Source organism: Suncus etruscus, chromosome 3 (genome assembly GCF_024139225.1).
Source record: "Suncus etruscus isolate mSunEtr1 chromosome 3, mSunEtr1.pri.cur, whole genome shotgun sequence".
Classification (NCBI taxonomy): domain Eukaryota; kingdom Metazoa; phylum Chordata; class Mammalia; order Eulipotyphla; family Soricidae; genus Suncus; species Suncus etruscus.
In genome coordinates this window covers 13,342,977-13,368,558 of record NC_064850.1, presented here as the reverse complement: position 1 = coordinate 13,368,558, position 25,582 = coordinate 13,342,977, and the positions used below count along the sequence as shown (strand labels likewise).

The 25,582-nt window shown below is 41.3% G+C and overlaps 1 protein-coding gene across 1 annotated transcript in view; it reads left to right on the top strand.

Moving 5' to 3' along the window:
* The window catches only part of DCAF5 (DDB1 and CUL4 associated factor 5), a 118,091-nt gene that overhangs the window by 47,483 nt on the left and 45,026 nt on the right, over positions 1-25,582 (top strand). The window contains exon 6 of the mRNA XM_049770327.1: positions 20,548-20,761. Coding sequence (XP_049626284.1) covers positions 20,548-20,761 — 214 coding nt within the window. The remainder of the gene's footprint in view (positions 1-20,547; positions 20,762-25,582) is intronic.

Genomic DNA, 25,582 nt, shown 5'->3' with positions numbered 1-25,582 from the left:
ACCAGGATCCTGTGCTGCTCTTGCTGCAGTATACCTAGCTCTTAATTTGTCATGCTGCTGAAATGTATGTAGTTGCTGGATCCCTATTGCACCGTATGCTTAGGGAGACTTGTTAGGATGGTTGATCTTGTTTCTAGCTTTCATGTTCTCTGCCACTTGGAATGCTTTAGGAATTAGCATCACAGGATTTTGAACTATGCCAACCCTTTCTCACCCTCAAACTATTGTCTCCGAATTGTCATGGATAGCTCAGAGCTATCCATGAGTGTGGATAGAGTGTGACCTGAGCTATTCATTCTAGTGAAAATCTTGAGTAGCTTTTAATGTTAGAGTATCTTGAGAGAAGGGGTAGGATGGGCAGGACTAAGTGCTGTTATTTTTGGGGCGTCCACACCCAGTGGTAATCAGGGATTACTTCTAGCTCTGCTCACAGGAATCATTCCTGAGGGGGGATCCCAGGAGACCATCTGGGATGCTGGGGATCAAACCCACTGAGAGTGCCCTACTGGCTTTGCCATTGCTCTAGAGTCTAGCCCCATGGGCTGAGTGTTTTAATTCTTCTAATTTCTAATTATAGTTGGGTTCTTGTCGCTCCATTACTTTCTCACTAAATGTAACTTTATTTTTTTAAAAAAATTAAGTGAGATAACATTAGATTTAAGGTTTACATCTATAAAAGTATAATGAAAACAAACTAAAGTGAAAAGAACTCTAAATTATGTTATGTGTTTGTTTATTTTTTGGAGTTGGGGGTATTTTGTTTATTTTGAGCCATTACAGTGGTATTCAGGACTTATTTCTGGCTCTACACTTAGTCATTCCTGGGCTCAGGGAACCATATGGAGTACTGGGGTGCTGAGGATTGAACCTGGCTCAGAAGCATGCAGGGCAAGTGCCTTACATGCTGTACTATTTCTCTAGCCATGTTTCTTTGCCCCCTCTTTTTTTTTGTTTTTTTGGTTACACTCGTTTGATGCTCAGGGGTTACTCCTGGCGAAGCACTCAGAAATTGCCTCTGGCTTGGGGGGACCCTATGGGACGCCAGGGGATCGAACCGAGGTCCTTCCTTGGCTAGCGCTTGCAGGGCAGACACTTTACCTCTAGCGCCACCTCGCTGGCCCCTGCCCCCTCCTTTTTTATGTTTGTATATCATGGTTCTTTTCCTTACTGGTCTCTGATCAGTTTCTCTAGAGGGAACCATAGTGTTCAATGTTTTGTACCATTTTAAAACATAATTTTTTGTGTATACCAGTATGAATGTGCATCATTTTTAAAAAACCTGGACTAGAATAACTGTGTAATCAAATTCCCTCACTGTTTTGGACCTTTCTTTAGCTCAGCATTTACAAATCTAGCACTTTTTTTTTTCTTTTTTCTTTTTTGGTTTTTGGTTTGGGGCCATACCCTGTGCCACCCAGGGGTTACTCCTGGCTTTGTTCTCAGAAATCACTCCTGGTAGGCTGAGGGGACCATATGGAGTGTTGGTAATCAAACCAGAGTCCATTCCAGGTTGGCTGCTTGCAAGGTAAATGCCTTACTGCTGTGCTATCACTCCAGCCCCAGCATTTGTTTTTTTTTTGTTTGTTTGTTTGTTTTTTTTTTGGGGGGGGGGGGCCACACCCGGCGGTGCTCAGGGGTTACTCCTGGCTGTCTGCTCAGAAATAGCTCCTGGCAGGCACGGGGGACCATATGGGACACCGGGATTCGAACCCAACCACCTTTGGTCCTGGATCGGCTGCTTGCAAGGCAAACACCGCTGTGCTATCTCTCCGGGCCCAGCACTTGTTTTTTTAATGGCTACAGTGGTATTTCGGTTTTTTTGGATATCACTCCTAAGAAGCTCAGGGCTTCTCAGGACTTACTCCTGATTCAAGTATCTCTCCTGGTGGCTTAAGGGACCATCTGGGAATCAAACCCAGATCAACCATGTGCAAGGCAAGTATACTCCAGCTCTATTTTATCATTGGCTCCTGATAGGTTATTTATGTGATGTGTCCAACAACCAGGTCATCTTGTTTCCAGTTTGGACCATTTGAAATAATGCTACATTGAACCTACCTACTTAAAAGTCCTGACCAACCTTTGAAATATCTATGGATAATTGCTGTATGAAAAAAAATGTACTTTTGGGGCCGGAGAGATAGCATGGAGGTAAGGTGTTTGCCTTTCATGCAGAAGGACGGTGGTTCGAATCCCGGCATTTCATATGGTCCCCTGAGCCTGCCAGGAGCGATTTCTGAGCATAGAGCCAGGAGAAACCCCTGAATGCTGCCGGTTGTTACCCAAAAATCAAAAAAAAAAATGTACTTGTTATTTCAGAGACAACACCCAGTGGTGTTGAGGAAGAGGTCACCAGGACCACTCCAGGCGTTATAAAGTGGCTTTTAGGTGATGCTCAGGGGGGCCAATACAGTGTTGGGGTTAAACTCAGGATCTAGCACATGTGTGGCAATGTGTTCTTCCATTTGGTCCATATCTCTGGCATGTTTCTACTTTTTTTTTTTTGGTTTTTGGGTCACACCTGGCAGCATTCAAGGACTACTCCTGGCTCTACACTCAGAAATCGCTCTTGGGAAGCTCAGGGGACCATATGGGATGCTGGGATGCTAACCACTGTCCTTCTCTGCATGCAAGGCAAATGCCTTACCTTCATGCTATCTCTCCGACCCCCTATTTCTACATTTTTGCTAGTAACTATTATGTTGTTCTGGCACTACTAGGTTGCTCTGATTTACAAATCTTCCAACTGTGCATGTTTGTCCAGACTTATCAACACTTAAGCTGTTTTCAGGCTTATAGAGGAAAATATATTTCCTTGTTTTGTTTGCTTGCTTCAATTATGATTGCCGTTTATATGGTTGCTTTGGTAACATACAGTTATCAAAGCCTATCTGGGAGAAAAGTCATCTAATAATGTTGATTGGCAATCTCGACTAATTTTTTTTCTTTTCTTTTTTTTTAATTTTTTATCTTGATATGGAAGAGGAACTCAGTGCTATGGGACTTAGGTTTTTTTTTTTTTTCTATTTCTTTCATGATTAAAAGAATCTCTAAGGTTTTATGGATTAGAGAGAAAAGGATATGTTCTTAGGGTCTTGTTATTCACCTTAGCTAGTGTTTTGGGCTTAAATCATAGGGTTTGTTGGGGTTTTTTATTCAAATTCTTTCTCTACAAATTGGTAGGGAACAGGAAGAGAAGGCTTTTTATCTTTTTCCAAAAGATGATTTGTCTTTTAAACAAAGCAGCTGCTTGAAACCCCAACTTAGATATGGTGGTAGTTCAGAATACCTTGTAAAAACAAGACTGGAACAGGATAGATCAACTTTAAGAATATCTAAAGTCTGGAAAATACTAGATATGGAGGAAATTTGTGAGCTTCTTTTAATTGTAGGTAAAATTTGAGTACCCATATATCTAAACACAGGGAATTTTTAGAAGGACAAGGAGAGTTTTTTTTTTTTTTTATCTGCTTTGCAAAGACTTTGGATCCCCAAAAGAGTAATAGTCATTCTTAATGCTTAAACAAGGTGTTAAATAAAGATATTAATAATAAAAAAAAGAATGTTGAGTTAGAGCCTGGTATGATTCTGTACCAGGTTTATTGCTTTCTATCATGTAATAGTTTGAGCATATGAGTGAATTTTAGGCTTTCTCAGAAGACTAGTCTAGAAGGTCTAGAAAAAATACAGGGGAGGAGTTGGGGGAAAAAAATGAAAGAAAAAAAATACAGGAAGGCCTCACCCTGAAAATCTTCCTTGCTTACTTAGGGATCACTTCATGCATGAAGAACATTTTGGTCTTTTCAGACCTTAGTTAGACCTAAGCTCTTGTTAAAATTAAGGCACCAACATTGGGGCATGGTTAACCCTAATATCTAATCAGTGCCATCTGTCCTGCTAGCAAAAACACTGATGTGGAAGAACTTTAGGGTTAACTCTCATCTAACCTGACATCCTCTTTGTACAAATTAAGAAACTAGCCCAGGGGCTGGGGATGTCGCTCTGTGATCAAGCACTTACCTTGTACATATAAGTTTATTTTTGTCATGATAAAAACAACTATCCCAGCAGGCAAGAGGAGGCAGAAGAACTCAGTTTTCAACAGCTGGTCTATGGACTGGTGTGTGTCTGAGCACCATGCCAAGAACACACTTTAACCACTGCCTATGTGTGGGCCCCTTCCCTAATAAAAATGGGAAAATAAAACAATAGAATGGTTGAAAACCACTGGCTTAGTGCATAGGATCTGAAGTTTTATGCTCTGGTTTTAAATCAATGCATAGGTCTTATTGGCCAAGATAACTTGAACTAATTACTTTACCTCATAATAAATAATAGGTAATATTTATTAAACATTACCAAGGATAATGGAAATTGCATGAGTAACCCTTAATTTATTTGATTTTCCTCTCATACTGTTTCTATTATTCGAATCATGGAAATCACAGAAAGGTGAAGAGTGAGATTGTGTGAGTGTTCCCACCCTTCTACCATTCAGTAGTTGGTAGTTCTTGCTGTTCAGAGGCCTTCACCTATGCAAACCATGAGCTCTATTACTTAAGCTACTTTTATCTATCTAACTCTACCTTGTTTTGTAAGCAAGTAGGGTCTCAGTTTTCTTTCATCTCTATCTTTTTACAATAGTACTTTCTCAGAATTCTTTTCAAAGATTTTTTTTACACAGGCCCATCCAACTCTGAAATCTGAATTCCTTTAGATTTTTGCCACTAAAGTTTAACCCATTTTTGTTTCTGGACAAGCACCTGTCTGTTTTGTTGCTTTTCCAAATGTATTGCTTTTCTCATCTTAGAAATATGCATATGCTACTCATTTTACTGCAAAGCTTTATAGAACTTACTGACCATAGCCCAGATCTAATCCAGAGATGTTTTATTTGACTTTCATAGTATAATCTTATTTGGAAAATTATATGGAAAAATAAAATTATTGAAATATTTTGAAAAACCCACAGGATCCATGTCACTGGAACTTGATTAGCATGTAAAAGAAGTAAATTTATGCTGATTTATGAGTTCTTTTTATTGACTGTTAATGCTTGGACCACTGCTTGATGTTGATGTCTTAGTTTGGGTGTGCTCTCCTCTTTTTTTTTTTTTTTTTTTTTTTAGGGCGCACACCCAGTGGTGCTCATGTGTTACTTTTGGCTTTCCACTTAGAAATCACTCCTGACAGGCTCGAGACTATATGGGATCCCTGGGATTAAACCCAGGTTGGCTGCATTCAAGGCAAACACCTGTCCACTGTTCTATCACTCCAGCCCCTTCTTCCCTCATTTAATTACTTGCCTAGCTTTATAGTCAGTGGGGTAAGAAATTTCTGCTTCAGAGATTTTAGAGATAATGAGTTGGCCACAAGGTAGGAAGTAGAGTAAGAGGAGAAAGTGACACATACAGAAATAGACATTTCATTTTTGGATAAGGTAAGTTTATCTCATTATTTCTGCTATCTGTTTTGCACAACCATTCTCTTCATTGTATCTGCCAGTATTTCAGTTATGTCTTGCGTGGACTGTTCAATAGACATTTCTGAACAATTTTCAGAATAACGATTCAGAAAAAAGTAAAATTCTCCTGTGCCTCCTCTACTTGTCTCACCTTTTTCACTACTTATGTTAGCTGTCTTCTTGTTTACGCCCTCCCTCCCTTCTCATGGTCTAAATTTCTGTCTCTTTCTGCCAGAACTATATTGGTACTCTGATAGGTAATAGTGTCTAGCAGGAGTCTCAAACTCAATTTACCTGGGGGCCGCAGGAGGAAAAGTCGGGGTGATCCTTGAGTGCAAAGTCAGTAGTAAGCCTTGAACATTGAGGGGTGTGGCACAAACAACTAAAACAAAACAAAACAAAACAAAACAAAGCAGAAAAGATTCCTCTAGGGCAGGGCCACAAAATGTTGTACGGAGGGCCGTTTGTGGCCCGTGTTCCGCGAGTTTGAGACCCCTTTGACAAGGAAGTGGTTTTCCCTCATTCCACAATCAAAGTAGGGCAAGCTAGTAATTTCTGTAAGTTCTTATATGATGGGTGTTCTTTTGTTTTATTTTTTATTTTTATTTTTATTTGTTTTTTGGGTCACACTTGGCACCGCTCCAGGCTTACTCCTGGCTCTGTGCTCAGATGTTGCTCCTGGCAGGCTCAGGGGACCATATGGGATGTCCAGATTTGAACCGGGTCTGTCTGTCTTGGCCTTGTACAACACCTTACCACTGTGCTATTGCTCCAGCCCTGCTGATGGGTGTTTTACATATTGTATAAATAGCACACCTGAAAATTTGGCAATGCTTAAAAATTCCTACCATTCTCTTGGTATTCAAACCCATGTCTGCCTTGAAAATGTATCTCGTTTGCTCGGGATGTTGAGGATTGAATCTGGATCATGTAAGATAAGCATCCTACCCACTATCCCATCTTCCTGGTCCAAATTAATGTTTTTCTTACACTGAATAAATAAAGACTACAAGGTTACTATTGTCTTCAAGTAGATATTTGCCATCTTTCAATGGTGATAGCAGCATTACCAGCTTTTTAAGAGTTGCTTGAGGGGGGTGAGGGAAGAGGAGTCAGAAGGATCCGGGCATTCAGATCATATAGAAACTGCAGCAGAAAAATCAGAGAGATTGGTCAGTCTTCCAAATCATTACCTTTAGTCAGAACACTTGCTTTCTGGCTAGTTGTACTTTTTTTTTTTTTGTTTGTTTGCTTGTGTATGATTTATTTGTTTGGGGCCACATCCAGTGGGCCACATCAGAGGTTACTTCTTCTAGCTCTGTATTCAGATTATCAGATCTAGCCAGTACTTATATGTGATGATCATGTGTGGTGCCAGGAATTGGACCCAGGTTAACCTCATATAAGGCAAAAATCCTACCTACTGTACTATATAGCTCCAGTCACCGGGTTTGGTTTTGCTTCTAATTTTTATTTTTTTACCACATCCCAGTCATTCTTAGGAGTTACCCTGGGCATCCGTGCTCTGTTAGTGTTTGGGGGACCAGATGGTATCAAGAGTTGAACCCAGCTCACCATCATACCCTCAGACCTAGAGCCATCTCTTAAGCCCCGGCCACCTTTCCTTTTTTTTTTTTTTTTTTAAATAAATGAATTTATTCTTCTTTTGTTTGTTTGTTTTGTCTTGCTTTTGTTTTTTGGGTCACACCTGGCACTCAGGGGTTACTCCTGGCTCTTGCACTCAGAAATTGCTCCTGGCAGGCTCAGGGGACCATATAGGATGCTGGGATTCGAACCACCGTCCTTCTGCATGCAAGGCAAACGCCCTACCTCCATGCTATCTCTGGCCCCAAATTTATTCTTTTATTTATTTGTTTGTTTAGTTTTGTTTTTTGGGTCACACTCAGCTGCACTCAGGGGTTACTTCTGACTCTACGCTCAGAAATCACTCCTGGCAGGCTCAGGGACCATATGGGATGCCGGGATTCGAACCACCGTCCTTCTGCATGCAAGGCAAACACCCTACCTCCATACTATCTCTCTGGCCCCCCCTTTTTTTTTTAATTTTTGAGTCACACCAGTCGGCTCTCAGGGGTTACTCTGGCTCTGCATTCAAAAATCACCCCTGGCAGACACTGTGGACCATATGGAATGCTGGGATTCAAACCACCATTCATTCTGGATCAGCTGCGTGCAAGGCAAACACACTACTGCTGTGCTATTTTCTTTTTTTTGGGCGGGGGGGGGGGGTTTGGGCCACACCCAGCAGTGCTCAGGGGTTACTCCTGGCTGGCTGCTCAGAAATAGCTCCTGGCAGGCACAGGGGACCATATGGGACACCAGGATTCGAACCAACCACCTTTGGTCCTGGATTGGCTGCTTGCAAGGCAAATGCCGCTGTGCTATCTTTCTGGGCCCCGCTGTGCTATTTTCTCTGGCCTGGCCACCTTTTCTTTCTCTCTCTCCTATTTCCTTTTTTTTACTTTATATAAATACATACTGCTTGGGCAAATTCTATCCACTGGATTTGTAATAAGAAGTGCCCTTCCGGGGCCGGGCGGTGGCGCAAAGAGGTAAGGTGCCTGCCTTGCCTGCGCTAGCCTTGGACGGACCGCGGTTCGATCCCCCGGCGTCCCATATGGTCCCCCAAGCCAGGAGCGACTTCTGAGCGCATAGCCAGGAGTAACCCCTGAGCGTTACCGGGTGTGGCCCAAAAACCAAAAAAAAAAAAAAAAAAAAAAAAAAAGAAGTGCCCTTCCCAGACTGTAAGCCTTTTGAACCTTTGATTTTATTAACAACACCATCAACTTTTATCATCTTGGCTGAAGTCCAAATTCTTCTCGACTCTCCTCTCTCTTTGCCATAACCATCCTGCTTTAGTATCTAGCGTCCTGTGTTAGTATCTAGCATTGTTTTTTATTCTCAATGCCCCTGTTCTATTTCTGACCTGTATCACCCTTTTCATAAGATGCTGACTTTTCTGGCCTCTTGCTAGCTGCTTTCACCGCACCTTCAAACCATTTTTACCCTCCTCCCACTCGGAGTTTTAAAGGCTTTCACTATCTTTGTTAATAGCCATATCATGTTCCCAAAAACACAATGTAGGATGCTTCCAGAAAGTATTATTGGAAATAAATGTCTGACCTACTTTACTGGATAAAATAAAACTCAAGCAAGCAGTTGCCCCTTCACTTATATCATCTTTCTCTCCTGTATTCTCCCACCACATACTAACACATGGAGACTGAGATAGTACAGGAGGTAAGATCCTTCCTTACATATGACTCACCCTGGTTTGAATCCCTGGCACCACATATTGTTTCCTGAGCACCGTGGATGTGGCTCCAAACCCAAAATGCCCAAAACAACATGCATACAGCGAGGAGAATTTCTCCTTTTCCCCTTGATTTGTTCAAGTCCTACTTACCCTACAAAGTTCAAAGTTAAGCCCACCAGATAAGACGTCCTTGCTAAATCTTCCTGTTACAGACTCTAAAATCTTTCTTCCCTTTACCCGCTGTATCCTTAGCTCTGAACAGTTTTGGCCCAGAGACTTTCCCTTCTGTAGGAAGAATATGTGGTCTGTGACATTCATGGTGCATGTCTCAGTTAAAGCTCTTGCCATTGTCAGTTGTTTTTGTGAAGATAACTCTTATCTCTAGCTAGATATGGTATTTGGTATATGGTATGGTATAGATAGGTCTTTGGTATTTTTTCTAGTGCTTAGGATTTGCTTCTCAGAAAGGAGACACTTGGGACTAAAGAGGTAGTACAGTGGATAAGGCTCTTGCCTAGCATGAGACCAATCCAGATTTGATCCCTGGCATTCCATATGGTCCCCCAAGCATTTCCAGAAGTGATTCCTGAATGCAGAGCCTGGAGTAACCCTTGAGTACTGCCAGTCTTGACCTGGGGGGACAAAGGAAGAGACACACACTTGCCGTCATCTGTACTACTTCATCGCTTTTCTGTGGATTTTTTTTTCTTGGGGTGCAGAACAGTGTTAGTCATGCAAGACAGACACCTTAACCCCTGTACTAGATCTGTATCCCTTTCTGTGTACTTTCGAAGACTGAATCATGTTTATTCATCTTTAATTTATAGTGCCTAGGCTTTGATTTCCTTTCTAGTGCCCAGGAATTGCTTCAAAGAAAGGAGACAGTTGGGGCTGAAGAGAGAATACAGTGGGATACTTGCTTTGCATGCTGCAAACCCAGTTTTAATTTCTGACACCCTTATGGACCCCTGAAGCATGCCATGAGTGGCAGCTGAGCACCACCAAGTGTGGCCCCCAAAATCAATAGATAAATAATTTATAGTGCCTAACAGTGCTTAGAATAGTATGAATTCTTAGAAAATATTGAACATTAAGTAGTGTTAGACTCAACACCAAATTGTCGTTTTCAAAGTTTTTCTAAATCTTTTTCTGGGCTTGTTTATACCGTGGGTGCTATGGCATGGCTTAACATTTATTCCTCTAAGGAACAAATCTTTAGAGAAAGTTGTAAAGATTCCTGTTAAACTTGCCTGTCAATGCAGGAGCTGTGGATTTTTGGCAGTGTTGGTGTGGGGCCACAAGATGGAGCTCTAGAGTCAATTTGAGTCGCTGGAGGATACCTTGACCCTGGTTCCCTACATGCTACTGGGATTCTCAAAAGAGTGTCTGTGTTTGGTGGGAGAAGTGAGAGGCCGCGGCGCATTCCTTAGAGTTTTGTTCAAGTGTTCTGCCCTATAGTTGAATCATTGATCTGGGGTGAGACGTGGGAATTTGCCATTTTAAAACAGATACTGTCAGTGATTTCGTAACATTGGTTCTGGTTAGTCAGCAATCCTGTTGGAATTTGCTGCAGATACAGAATCTGTTTGCTTTACAGACTATTTTTCTCATCAAGCACAAATGCGCCTTTTAAAACAAGAGGCTTAGTTTTAAACCAGAGTATCTGGAAAATGCCTGCTGAGTGGACGGCAGTTCTGGGAGCTTTGCGTTTCATATCCTTCTTTTATTACTCCCCAGCCTGACTATTCAGGAAGGGTTGATATGAAAATATAAGTATGATATGATATAACTGTGATATGAAAGTATAGTAAACTGGACTTTCTTATTTTAAAAACAAAACTTTTTTTTTTTTTTTTTTTTTTTGGTTTTTGGGTCACACCCGGCAGTGCTCAGGGATTACTCCTGGCTGTCTGCTCAGAAATAGCTCCTGGCAGGCACGGGGGACCATATGGGACACTCGAACCAACCACCTTTGGTCCTGGATCAGCTGCTTGCAAGGCAAACACCGCTATGCTATCTCTCCGGGCCCAACAAAACATTTTTAATAAACTTATAGTTATCAAATAATTTCACACATATGAAAATGGAGTAGTAAAATGAATCCTACCCAGTTAAATAATTATCCCTGTATAATCACATTTCATTTAATCCTCATCTCTAATCTTAATAATAGTAGTTGTTATTATTATTATCTTTTTTTTTTTTTTTTTGGTTTTGGTTTTTGGGTTACACCCGCCGGTGCTCAGGAGTTACTCCTGACTGCACTGAGAAATTGCTCCTGACAGGCTGGGGGGGACCATATGGGATGCCAGGAGTCGAACCACTGTCAGTCCTGGGTTGGCCGCATGCAAGGCAAATGTTCTACCACTGTGCTGTCTCTCTGGCCCCTATTTTATTATTATTGTTGTTGTTGTTTGGCCCCTATTTTATTATTGTTGTTGTTGTTGTCGTCGTCATCAACATCACGGGGTCATACGTGGTACCAGGCAATAGAACCTGGTCAACTGCATGCAAGATAATGTCCTTACTTGGCACCCACTGTGCTATCTTTTTCAAAAGATAATTCTGGTATTTTTTTTTTTACATTATTTATCTTTTTTTTGGGGGGGTGGTTACAGCTGGTGGCATTTAAGTTACTCCTGGCTCTGCACTTAGAGATTGCCCCTGGTAGGGTCGGGGGACCTTATGGGATGCCAGGGATTGAACTGGAGTCCATCCTGGATTGACCGTGTGCAAGGTAGATACCCTACCACTGTGCTATCGCTCTGGCCTCTATTTATCTTTTTTTTTTTTTTTTTTAGTTTAAATAACATTATGTTTGTTAGTTTGTTTAGTTTTGGGGCCACACTCAGCTGTGCTTAGGGCTTACTCTTGGCTCTGTGCTCAGGGGTCATCTCCTGGTGGGGCTTGGGAATGGCTGGGGTGTCAGGAATCTAATAGGCGTCTTTAAGGAGCATAGGTTGGTGAATTAACTATGCTCATATCTCTGAGACAGCCTTCTGAGCTGCAGGCAATGCAAGCCAAAGCCCCTGAAGTAGAAACATGTCTAATAAAGTTAGGAACAATCAGAGGCATCATGTGGTTAGAGTAGCTAGTGTGCTAAGATGTGGGGATACAGATGAGGAAGCGGGTATTGGCCCTCTGGCATTGAGGGGGATTGGCTCTCATTCTGGTTGAAAGGGGAGTCTATAGTGGAGGACTTTCAGCAACACAGCAGTGTGATCTGACTCATCAGCGTCCTCTGACTAACTTATTCAGGAGAAAGTGAAGCAAGGATCAAGAATGTAAGCACAGAGACAAGGAAGCAAGTTCTGTTAGTATTCAATGCGTCATAAAATAAATTTAGATGTTTACAAATATTTAATTAAAAATAATAGAAGTAGGGGCAAGCTTGCCTTCACGTGCTGACCTAGGACGGACCGAGGTTAGATCCCCAGTGTCCCATATAGTCCCCGAGCCAGGAGCGATTTCTGAGTGCATAGCTAGAAGTAACCCCTGAGCGTCACCAGATGTGGCCCAAAAGCCAAAAAAATAATAATAATAATAATAAATAGGAGTAGTGTATTGTATGCAGTATTTTTTTCGTGAATTTATGCTAAATGTGTTTACTGGGATGCAGTAAAATAATACTGCTAAATGGAGAGCCTGTTTAGAGTACAGACGGGGGTCGGGTGGGGAGGAGGGAAACTTGGGACATTGGTGATGGGAATGTTGCACTGGTGATGGGGGGTGTTCTTTACATGACTGAAACCCAAACACAATCATGTATGTAATCAAGGTATTTAAATAAAAAAATTTTTTTTGTAACACTAAAAAAAAAAATAATAATACTGCTTAGGGAATCACAATGCCTGAAGCTCTTTATTATAAGACTTATAAGTCTTATTATAAATAAATCTTATAAGATTTACATATCAATTAAAGGTACCATTTTGGACACGTTCTCAAAGTGACTCCTTTCTGAAAGAGGGAGACTTCCTATAACCTAAAAGTTTGACCTCTGTACCCAGTCCTTTGTGTTCTCTTCTTTTCACTTATTTCTGAGTTTTATTAGAAAGGATCAAATTGTGATTTTTGTTTCAAGATCTTCTATTTAACATTTTCCTCAGACTTTGCTTCTTTCCTCATTAGCATCCTTCTAACTTTGTGGTCTTGTCAGCTTCACCTTTTATTCTTCTGATCCCAGGGATTGCTGGTTTACCTGCATTTCTCCCCCCTTTCACTTTCTGCTCTATAGCAATTGCTGTAGCAACTACCGCCTCTGTCTCCCTTCTTTCCAGCACTGTTCATAAGGCTCTTCCCGGTCTTATACACTGTGAGGTCAGAGTAGATAATATCTGTCAGAGGTTGGGCTAGAAATTTGTGTTCTGATTTTTGTTCTTGTTTTTGTGAGGTTTTGTTTTGTTTTGTTTTGTTTTGTTTTGTTTGTTTGTTTGGCCATGCTCAGGATTGTCCTGGCTAAGTGCTGTGGGGGCCGGAAGGATGACTCCTGTTGATGCTCAGGGACCTTGGAATAGTTTTAACATGAAAATGAATAGCTGGTTATGAACTCCTCTTTTCTGCCAGGTTGGGAGTAATGAATAGATTATGCCTCTGAAGAGTTAAGATGAATAAATGTTGACTCACTCTTTCTATGGAAAAGCCATGTGTATCCTAGAACAAATCTGTCATGTCCTGGCCATTGCAGGTCGTGGTTTGTTTTATGCAGTTTTGGGGAACTTTGGATCAAAAGCAAAATCTTGGACTCTAGCTTCTAGCTGTCACAAAGCACATTTTGTGTGGTAACTTTTTACCTAGGGAGATGTGGTTTAGGCTCAAGTTCCGTTCTCATGGGGCACTCCTGGTCTGCTGAAGGAGACCATCTGTGGTGCCAGAGATTTGAGGCAGCTGTGGCCTCACTTAAAGCCCCTATCCTGACTCTCTGGCTAGCTTTTTAAATGTTTGTTTTAGAATAATTTTCCTGGGCCAGCTGGGGAGATAATACAGAAGGTAATGCATTGCATGCATTCAACCCTTTTTCATATCACCAGCACCACATATGATCCTCTAATATAAAAAGAGATTTCCTCTCAAGCACAGAGCCAGAAATAGCTCTTTAACCTCTAGGTTGTGGCCCCCAACAATCTCTCATTAATAAAATAAATTTTCTTATGGTTTTTGTTTGTTTGTTTGTTTGTTTTTAAGTCACACCCGACTATACTCGGGTTACTCCTAGCTCTGAATTCAGGATTTACTCCTAGTGGTAAATCCTAGGGCACCATATGGAATGCCGGGAATTAAATCCAAGTCAACTGTATGCAAGGCAGACACCCTACTCACTGTACTATCTCTCCAGCCTCACCTTATGACTTTTTAGTCAGAGAGAGAGTGTGTGTGCATGTGCGTGTGTGCGTACGCGTGCGCGCTCCCGCTCTTAGTGAATCTCAGCAGTTCAATACAAAGACCTTGAAGTGCTAGGGACTGAGCCAAGTGCTGGCATTAACCCTTGTGCTACCTTCCCAGTCCCTGCACACCTATTTTCTATACCTATACTCAGGTAGAAAGAGTTCACGAGTAAAGTTTAGGAAATCTTGTTCTAGATCTCTTGGGACATGTTTGTGTTCAAGGAAAAGATCAGAAGAGTTGAAATGGCAGTTACCTGTGTGCTTCATATAAGTATCGCATATGCCTTTTGGTTATCTAAAAATCTCTTGGTTGGCTGGAGAGATAGTATGAAAGGTAGGGTCTCTTGCATGTGACTGACCTGGGTTTTATCTCTTAACACCCCAGATGGTCCCCTGAGTGGCCAGAAGTGATTCCTGAGTACAGAGCTAAGAGTAAGCCCTGAGAATAGTCAAGTGTTAAACCGTCTCTAGGGTTGGAAGACTTGGGGCCAAAATCTTATAATGCTTAGGGCTACTTTTGGCTCAGTGCTTGGAGATGGTTCCCAATGGTGCCCTGGGGACCATAAAAACAATGCTGGGGATTGAACCTAGGGTTCCTGCTGCAAAGCATGCATTATTGTTTAAGGACAGCTATATCCAGCAGTACGATGTGGCCACAGCTCAGAGGCCACAGTTGGCTCCTGCAGTAACTGTACATGAAAACCATAAAGGTTAACACTATGCTACCTAAAATAAATAAGCATATTTTAAGTAACTTGATTGTTAACCTTTATCGTTTTGATCTACACAGTTACTGCACCTTATCACCATCAAGTACCCAAAACCCCTCCACCAGTGTCCTCATGTTAGTTCTAGACCTGACTTTATTAAATTAAATTTCTGGTCATTCCAAAAGGGAAGGGCATTTTACCATGAACCACTTAGACTTATGCCTAAACAATGTCTACAGTTCAAAGCATAGAGTCCTCCAGTGAATCATATTCTGAGGAAAGGAAGTTTGTTCCCAGATCAAATAGTATCTCTTTCAGGCTGAGTGTCCCAACAGTTCTCTGGAGCTTCTTCTAGAGAAATATCAGTGTAAGTACTACAGATTATACCAGGAAGAAAAATATAGAAAAAGAAAATCCAGATCGTTCTTCTCCCAACTCACACAAACAATTAAGTGGGCCTGAGAGTTAGTATAGAAGTTAGATGATTGCCTCGCATGGGGCTGACCCTGGTTCAGTCCTCAACATTACATGTAGTTTCTTGACCACGTGGAGAGACCCCCTGAGTAAAGAAGCCAGGAGAAGCCCCAAGTACTGCTAGATATAACACAACTAGCCTCCCCCACCTTAAAAAAAATGAGTAATTACTGGGATTTTTTTTTTTTTTTTTTTTTTTTTTTTTTGGTTTTTGGGCCACACCCGGGAATGCTCAGGGGTTACTCCTGGCTATGTGCTCAGAAGTTGCTCCTGGCTTGGGGGACCATATGGGACACCGGTGGATCGAACCGAGGTCCGTCCAAGGTTAGCGCAGGCAAGGCAGGCACCTTACCTTTAGCGCCACCGCCCGGCCCCAATTACTGGGATTTTTAACACCTTTGAATGTCACTGGTGTGGGTGACTCTCTGAACTGGTTCACTTTTAACCCAATTCTAATGCCCATGGAAACTTATAATCTCAATTATGCTATAGAAAGTACATAATGGTTCCTTATTGTTAGGTCACCTATAAAGAAACTGGAAGGGAAAGATCTTTTCCCCCACCTATGGGATCTAGATTTCACTCTCAGTATGAGATTCCAGCTATATTATCCATGCTTTGAATCCAAGTATTTCCTAGGTCTGAGGGAACTTTTACATAGAAACTAAGAAGACATGACAGTAGGCTTTAGGAAATCTTGTTTGCACCGCCAGAAAAATTACTCAAAGACTTTTGGAAGTCTAGGTTCTTGTAGATGTTGCCACCTTTATCAATATACTGTTCTTTGCTGGGCATAAAATAGCCAGCTTCTTTCCTTGGATAACAGCCTCACCCTGTTTTTCTTTTGTGTAAAGGCCTTATCTTGGCCAAAAATGTTCTTTGGGCCTGGGGAGGTAGCTCAATGGACTCCCTGGAGCGCAAAGTCCCAGATGATTTCTCATGCATATTAAACATGAAACTGTAAACCACAGATATCGCTGACATTATCTTTTTATCTTGACTTTGGGGACAAGTTGCTTCTGAATTGTTTTGTTTTGTTTTGTTTTGCGGCCACAACCAGCAGTGCTCTGGGCTTACTCCTGTCTCTGTTCTCTGAAATCACTCCTGGTGGGCTAAGGGGACCATTGACCACATAAAAAAGCAAGTCCCCCTATCCTCAGTGCTATCTCTCCAGACCTATTTGTATTTTTCTTGATAAACTAAATCATCCTTACCATTTTATTTGGAGTGATTAGCTGAAGTATCTTTGCTGAGAAATTTCAGAGCAGCTAACTTTCTGGATTTCTGGTGTCATTCCATCCTCTGGAAGGAAATGGATTTTGCACTCAAACTTTTAAATATTCTGTTTGAATAGCTGCTGCCCCTTGGACAGCACCTTTAAAGTCTGTAGGAATAGGATTTCTCTGTACTCTTTGAGTATGAAAGATTGGAAGGAGTTTCTTTTTTTTTTTTTTTTTTTTTTTTTTTTTTTTTTTGTGGTTTTTGGGTCACACCCGGCAGTGCTCAGGGATTATTCCTGGCTCCAGGCTCAGAAACTGCTCCTGGCAGGCACGGGGGGACCATATGGGGCGACGGGATTCGAACCGATGACCTCTTGCATGAAGGGCAAATGCCTTACCTCCATGCTAACTCTCCGGCCCCGGAAGGAGTTTCTGTCATATAACATAGTCAAGAGAAAAATTAGTCATTCTCATGGAGCCCACAGACTCCTCTATAGTGTGGCCAGCTTGTAAACAGTAGGTTATAGAGTTTGGATATGGACAGGATCGGCCCAGATGCCTGCTCTGAGCAGAATCCTGCAGGCAGACCTCATCTAATGAGAATTGAATCAGCAGAGGACTCCTGCTAACAGATGGGAAGGACATTTGCCAGAGGCCTTAGCTTTGCCAACAGAGCTGCCAGAGCTGATGCAAACCCCTGTTGCTGTGGCTGGTGGGGCCAGCCAAGTTCTTTTTTGTTGAGTCTTGTTTCCACCCCTCACTCCTCTTCAGTCCTACAGATGCTAGTTTATTTGCACACTCCATGCTGATGTTGGATTGAAAGCCTCTCATTGTTTTTGAGTCCAGTGTTTCGATAACACAACATGCCTGTGGCAGCTAGGGCCACCCTGTAAAGGAAATGCCCTGGTCCTAACAGCCCCATCATTCATTCGCTCTGTGTGAGTGAGTGGAGCCTGTGTTTAGGTCCTTTATTAGAAAATTCTGCAGGGATTATTACTGGGAGGGACTACCAGGCTCCTTGAAGTTTGGTGTTTTAGGGCCTGTTTTTTCTAACTTCTTTCTTTCATTGTAATCATAAAAGGATTCCAGTGTGCTTTCTTCAAGTCTTGTTTTCACACCTCTGAACTATCAGAGCAGAGTGTTCCTTCCTCGCTGGTGAGAACACTTCTTTGGGACACGGGAACAATTATGGCTAGTGGGACTTTTTTTTATGACCTAGCCAGACTGGCAACTGCTTTTGTGTTGTACTTTCAGGGATATCCTCCAGGATAGCTTTTTGTTTGTTTGTTCACTACATCTTCTTTAATACTTGCCCAAAAAGGAAACATGTAATCTTCATTCAATATTAAGTTTCTCAAGCATGTAGTTCATAAGACTTTCAGTAGGCAAAATGGTTTTATAACTACTTTTTAAATGTTTCAGGTAAATCACCGAGTCTTTAATTTAGATTTATTTTTTTTTTTTTTTGGTTTTTGGGTCACACCCAGCAGCGCTCAGAGGTTACTCCTGGCTCTATGCTCAGGAATCGCTCCTAGCAGGCTCAGGGAACCATATGGAATGCCAGGATTCGAAACATCCTTCTGCATGCAAGGCAAATGCCTTACCTCCATGCTTTCTCTCTGCCCCATAATTTAGAATTAATTTAATCTTGAGGTTTTTTCCAACTTTGGATTCCCTAGAATTTACAAACTTACACAATTACCAGGCTCATTTCCTTTTCATGACAACAGTGTCTTGATAGGAAGAATGAGTTGGTTCTGACGGGACCCTCATTTCTGCAACACCCTCAGTGCATTTACGTAATCTCACTTTGCTGCCAGTAACTCAGTGCTCCGGGAACGAAAGAAAGTAAAGTTATGTTATATATTGTAAGCTTTCATCCCTCCGTTGTACTTCAGTATCTAAGTAACCAAAGACTTTTTTTTTTGGGGGGGTTTTCGGGCCACACCCGTTTGATGCTCAGGGGCTACTCCTGGCTAAGCGCTCAGAAATTGCCCCTGGCTTGGAGGGGTGACCATATGGGACGCTGGGGGATTGAACCGCGGTCCTTCCTTGGCTAGCACTTGCAAGGCAGACAAGATACCTTACCTCTAGCACCACCTCGCCGGCCCCGTAACCAAAGACTTGGGGTCAGAGCCATAGCATAGCGGGTAGGATATCTGCCTAACATGCAGCCAGCTCAGTTCAATCCCTGGCATTCCATTTGATTCCCCAAGCCTGCAGGAGTGATTTTTGAGCTCAGAGCTAGGAGTAATCCAAGTGCCTCTGAGTATGGCCCAGATCCCTTTCATCCCCCCAAAAAAACACACAAAGATTTTGAGCTCTAGAAAAGTCAAACATGAGGACACAAGCAAATAGATTCTCTTTGTTGTTTTTTGTGTGGGTGCAAGAAACGAGTGAGAGGTTGGAGAGGGGACTGGTGCCACACCCTGCATTGCTCAGGAACTATTGCTAGCTCAGTGGTCACTATTGACACTGCTCTGAAGTATCATGAAGTTTCATGCAGTGTTGGGAATCGAACCAGGGCTTCTTGTGTACCAAATATTCATCCTAACACATTGCACTCACTCACTGGATATCCCTTTGTTATTTTGTTCTGTTTGTCGTGTTTAATCCCATTTACTTCATTATAAATATTGAAAGTATCTCCTTAGTTATCAAAAGAAATTATGTAGAACTAGTCCATGTGACTTTTTTTTTTTTTTTTTGGTTTTTGGGCCACACCCGGCGGTGCTCAGGGGTTATTCCTGGCTGTCTGCCTAGAAATAGCTCCTAGCAGGCACGGGGGACCCTATGGGACACCGGGATTCGAACCAACCACCTTAGGTTCTGGATCGGCTGCTTGCAAGGCAAACATCACTCTGCTATCTCTCCGGGCCCGACTTTTTTTAAGTTATGAAAATTAGATACAGAAGAATGGAGGACATAGTTTGTGGGTCAGTCAAATGCATTTAATTTGAAGCATTGGATCTTTAAATGATTTGTTTATTTTTACTTTTCATGACATATGGAATATAAAAATTCTCTGAACAGATAAAAAAAATTAAAAATAGATGCTTAAGATTGGAGAAATAGCACCAGGGGTTGAGGCACCTGCTTTCATAAGGCCTAATGTAGTTTCATTGCCAGCACCTCATGTTCACCCAAGCATTGCCAGATGCAGCACAGGAGGCCCCCAAGCTTTGCAGATCATCCTGAGCTGCAGAGTTCAAGCAGCTCTATATCCCTCACATTGAACTCTCACATTGAGCCTCACATTGAACTCTCCTCAGCACCAGTTACGGGGTTAAGTATCCCTCCAAAAAATGCTTTAGTAATAATAAAGTGATATTTATTGAAAATATCCACAGGATAAGACTTCATTTATTTATTTTGTTGATGGTTTTTGTATCACTAAATCAAAATATAAATATATCCCTGAATTACCATCCATGATTAATCAGATAAGAGTATCTATTCATCTGCCACGGTTTTTTTTTTTCTTTTTCATTTTTACTCTCCCTGGCCTTGAGCAATGTCTCCTTCATCTATAGTTTGCTCATATATTTGAAATGATTTATCATGTCTCTTCTTTCAAGATACTTCTGTTACCTACCATTTTTCTATAAATTTACTAGTAACTTTGGAGGTTGAAAATGAGAGAACTGGTGCTGGAGAGATAGTACAGGGGTCATAGTCGTGGCAATAGTTCAGATCTCAGTACTGCGTATGATCCCCAAGCATTGCCAGGTTTCCCATTCTCCTAAAAATGGTAATATAAGTCAAGTAACTATTTGGGGACTGGAGACATAGTACAAGTGTGTAGGGGCTCTTTCCTTCCTTGTGGCCAACTTAGGTTCGATCCCCGACATCCCTTATGGTCCCCCCAAGCCAGGGGCGATTTCTGAGCGCATAGCCAGGTGTAACCCCTGAGCATCAAACGGGTGTGGCCCAAAAACCAAAAAGAAATGAATGTAGTATGTTTTGCAGATTCTCTTGTGCCCTGTCTTATGTTGATGCTGTGCTTTATGCCCTCCAGTTCTCTCCTGCGCTATGGCGGCAACCTGTCCCTCCAAAGTGCAATGAGTGTGCGATTCAACAGCAACGGGACTCAGCTCCTGGCTCTGAGGCGTCGCTTACCCCCTGTGCTCTATGACATTCACTCCCGCCTGCCTGTGTTCCAGTTTGACAATCAGGGTTACTTCAACTCTTGCACTATGAAAAGTTGCTGTTTTGCAGGAGATCGTGACCAGGTAAGTGCTCTTTGCTCCCTGCATCTCATACTCACGCTTTTCTTGTAACTGCTCTTCCTCTACTTGCACGAGCTGTTTTTCCTCATTGGCATCAGCTCAGGTAGAAATAAACAGTTAAGTTGAAACTGTCAGAGGATGTTCTGACTTCACAGTAAGTTGTGTTATTAGAGCTGGGCTGGTTGATGTGTGGCACACATCATAATACAGGCCATAGAATAGTTCTAAACTGATGGGCTTGTATACTGTAAATGGATTTTTGTGTGTGTGTGTGTGTGGTTTTTGGGTCACACCCGGCAGTGCTCAGGGGTTACTCCTGGCTCCATGCTCAGAAATTGCTCCTGGCAGGCACGAGGGACCATATGGGACGACGGGATTCGAACCGATGACCTTCTGCGTGAAAGGCAAACACTTTACCTCCATGCTATCTCTCCGGCCCCTGTAAATGGATTTTAAGATTTAAAATCTTATCATGCTAAAGGAAAGGAAACTTTTAATGAAAAATTAATCTGCCGGTGAAACAATGAGTGAAAAATCTTTAAATGTCATCCAAAAGACGTATATCCTGAATGGTCTTGGGAATCACATCTTTTTCTTGGACAAAATGCTAAACAAGTCTTTGAGAGTAAGTTAGATGCTGACTCTTTTTCTTGCCAGCATTCCAACTAGGATAAATAACGTGAGCTATAAGTCATAGCTATTTCATAGTTGCCCTGGAAATTGAGATACTAGTATCAACAATTTTTAAAAAATGGCAGTTTGGGGTCAGAATGATAGTACAGTGGGTAGACTGGTAGACTTCTTGCCTTGTATATGTCCGATGCAGGTTCAATCCCCTGCGCCCTCTATGGTTTCCCCAACTCCTACCAGGAATGATCCCAAAGTATAGGGTCAGGAATAAACCCTGAACCCTGCCCCCCTTCCCCCCAAAAAAAACTACCCTGGGAATTTAAACACATTTTTATCATTCTTGCACCTGCCTTTCTTGGCCTTACAAATTCTGAAGTAGGGGTCTGTGAATTGGACTGGTTGGATTGATCTACGTAATTAAGATGAGTCTTTATTTTTACAGATGTAAACCATGATCAGATAAATAAATGTAATTATTTTTCTTGAATAGTTTTATTGCTTCTGCACATTTAGATGGGACAAAGACATGGTCCCTTATTAATGTGTGGTATTCTCTTTGAGTCTGTCAGCTATGTCAGATTCTGACATCTCATTCTTTCATGCTATACTTCACCTCTTTAGAGTTAGTTTTGGGGATGGGGCATAAAATAAGTAGTTCTTCAAGTTCCTGCTTTATCAAGGGAGAAAGATCTTTCTCCTTGGACTGGAGGCTCTTGTCAGAGCTAAATGATTAGTATATATAATAGAAAAGCAGGTGTTTGTTGAATTCAGTGTTAACTAAAATTTAAAAAATTGATTTCTTTTTTGAGTAGAGTCTAGAACAAACTTTAGATTTTGTTGGGGGTTTGGGGGGGATGGGGAGTGAAGAGCATATCTGGTGATGCTCAAGGGTTACCACTCCAGGCTCTGCACTCAGGAATTACACTTGGTAGGTTCAGAGGACCATATGGGATGCCAGGGATCAAACACAGGTCAGCTGCATACAAGACAAGTACCTACCCACTGCACTAAGTGCCCTACCTGCTGTACTATCTCTCAAGCTCCAAATTTAGATTTTTGTTTTGTTTTGGGGCCACACCATTGATGCTCAGGGGTTACTCCTGGCTTGGGGGACCATATGGGATGCCAGGGGATCAAACTGCGGTCCGTCCTAGGTTAGCACGTGCAAGGCAAATGTCCTACCACTTGTGCCACTGCTCTGGCCCCAAATTTAGAATTTTTATTTAAATTGGAAACCTAGGCCTATGAGCTGTGATCCGTATTGAAAACCACTAGGTGGCCTCAGTTATGTAAGTGATGACTCTTTGAAGCAGTCATGGTGGCTAAGTAATTCATTTTATCCAGGCAATTTGTTTCTTGGATGTGGTTTCTAGAAATGATCAGATTCACTTTAACTTAAATTAGTGACTCTTTCATTTAGCTTGGAAATAGCAACCAAGCCCATCCCATCCTCTCTCTTTTCTTCTTTCTCTACTTCCTTGATTGTGTTGATTTTTCTGTTTTCCTTCAACCTCCTATATTTACAGTCCTCGTTCTATTGACTATTAAAAGCCAGGTACTAATTGTAATAGCTTATTGGGCTCTATTGCCTGAAATGCAGAGTTAAATGATGCAAGAGAAAGGATGTTGCAGGTTCTTTTACTTTTCTGGTTTAGCAGTCAAAATTTGGCTGCACGAAGCCATCAAAATACTAGGCAAGGACTGCTAGCCCATGTATACAACACCTTGACCATGATTTCTCAACATCACTGTTGGGATTTTGATTTTAAAAAACATTTGTTTGTTTTTTGAATGTAGGGCTGTTCTCTCCCTTGTGTGTTGTTAAGCATTATCCTTGATGTCATCTAGCCAGATCCACTAATATCTTCCCTAGATATCCCCCAGATAGCCACAGAGTTTCTTGTTGCCAGATGTCTCCTGGAGAGAAAATTGCTTCTGTTTAAAAAATAAATAAAACCCACGACACTGGCCGTAGATCCTTTGTAATTAATAAGATTATAATGCTAATTTTGCCCATGACAGTAGCATATATTGCCACAGCAGAGTCATCCAAGGTATTTTGTCATGGATCTGATATGTACACTTAAAAAGTATAATTTTTTTTTTACTTTGGGGTTATTTGTAATGAATGTGGAATTTGTTTTATTTATGACTTATAGGAGGAGTTCAAGAGTACTGTATTAGTTTAGCACACTAAATTTCTTTTTGGTTGAGATAAGTGGTTTTCTTTGTATAAGGAGAATGCAAAATTCACTGAATCTTACCTTGGATTAGTTTCAAAATTAAAGTCTTTAGTCTATTCCTATTTTGGGAAGCCTATAAACTAAGGAAGAGGAAGGATTTGACTCTTTTATTAGTTCACTCCTTAGGATCTAGAAAGTATAAATAATTCATTAATGTCTCCAAAGTCTGGTATCTAGCAAAAATATATGTTGAAGTAAATCTTAAATAATTTGGTCAATATGCGGTTTCTAGCTTTCTGGGTCTAATTTTCTCTAGCTATAATTCAAAATTGATAAGTACCATTTCTTTATTGTTCAAGCTTTGAGGACTTTCAGAGGATAAAACTAAATTTAGAGTTCTTTTAATGTTGCACTAGAGACAAAACATATCTCTTATTCTATGGAACTTGTCTCTCAAAGCTGATTTTAGGCTTTGTTGACCTTCCAATCTTAGGTTAAAGCAACAGCTGCCATGGTTTACAATATGATCTGCAGGATGGACACACACACACACACACACACACACACTTTTCCAATCTTAGGTTAAAGCAACAGCTGCCATGGTTTACAATATGATCTGCAGTACACACACACACACACACACACACACACTTTTTTTTAAAACTAGTTCAGACTAGAGCTTTTCACCGCTTTAAATGCCTAACACACACACACACACACACACACACACACACACACACACTTTTTTTTAAAACTAGTTCAGACTAGAGCTTTTCACCGCTTTAAATGCCTAAGCCTACCCTTTCTTGTATTGGCCTTTACATTTGACTTTGTTCTTGCGTGTTTTAAGAACACCCACAGCCGGTCTCTATGCTCTGGAACTCTTCATTAAGTCATAGGCTGCATGACCATCCCAGAGAGGAATCTGAGAATTTCCTTAATAGGAATGAACGTGGTCAAGGAAAGCAAGCAGTGACCTATCTATCTAAGACAGTTTTCTGGCTTTTAATTGCAATGAGATTAGTCACACAAGTGGAGAGTCTGTACTTCTTTATTCTTTTACATTCACTGGGTAATTCATCAGCCTCAAGATAAAACGAACATTTAAGAAACTGGACTCAAGAAATCAAATCTGAACTAGACTGAGCATACATGTGTTTCTCTGATATAATTTTCATCAGTGAATTTGTGGGGGGGGGGGAAGGGCAGGGAGCCAGCAGGTTACAGAAATTAGTCCCAGTGATACTTGGGAAGTACTCCTCAGGGTAGTACTGAGGATAGTACTGGATAGTGATGACAGTTGAACCCAGGTCTCCTGTATATGCTGAACCTGTTAAACTATCTCAAGCCATATAGATGGCTTTCAATTATAGAGCTTTTCCAGATCATTTTGTATAATTTTTGAATATATAGGTTATAGTTTCAGAGAGGTGAGGTATGTTAATTAAAGTATATACAAGTATGTAGGTAAGCTAAGACTAGAACCCTGGATTTTTAAAATTTCTTTTCTCTCTCTCTCTCTCTCTCTCTCTCTCTCTCTCTCTCTTTCTCTCTCTCTCTCTCTTTGATTTTTTAAATTTCTTAGTAGGTCAAGCTTGCTACTAAGAGAAACAACTCAAGCAGCATAAATGAGTGACCTTGGCTAGGAGTTTACTCCTAGTTTACTAGTTTACTAGAAGGAAGTGGTGGGGCCTGTGCCCAATAAGAGAGCCCAAATCCCATCTAAATTTAAGGGAGCCTCAGCTCAGCTCAGCTTGTTGTTGCTATGAGGGCCTCAAGTGTTGGCTTTTCTTTTGAAGAAAATAACTAGAAAAAATATGTTTCATATGAAACATATAAAACAAGTCTATACACCGACCCCACTCTAGAGCCATCAATTTGAAACCTCTCTTTCAACCAAATATTTGTTTTTCTCTGTTGTTTACTTGTGTGGTCTGTCACTAAGTAGAAAAGTAGTCGATTTACTTACTGAATCCTTCCTAACTTAACTGGATTCCCCCCCTCTTCATCT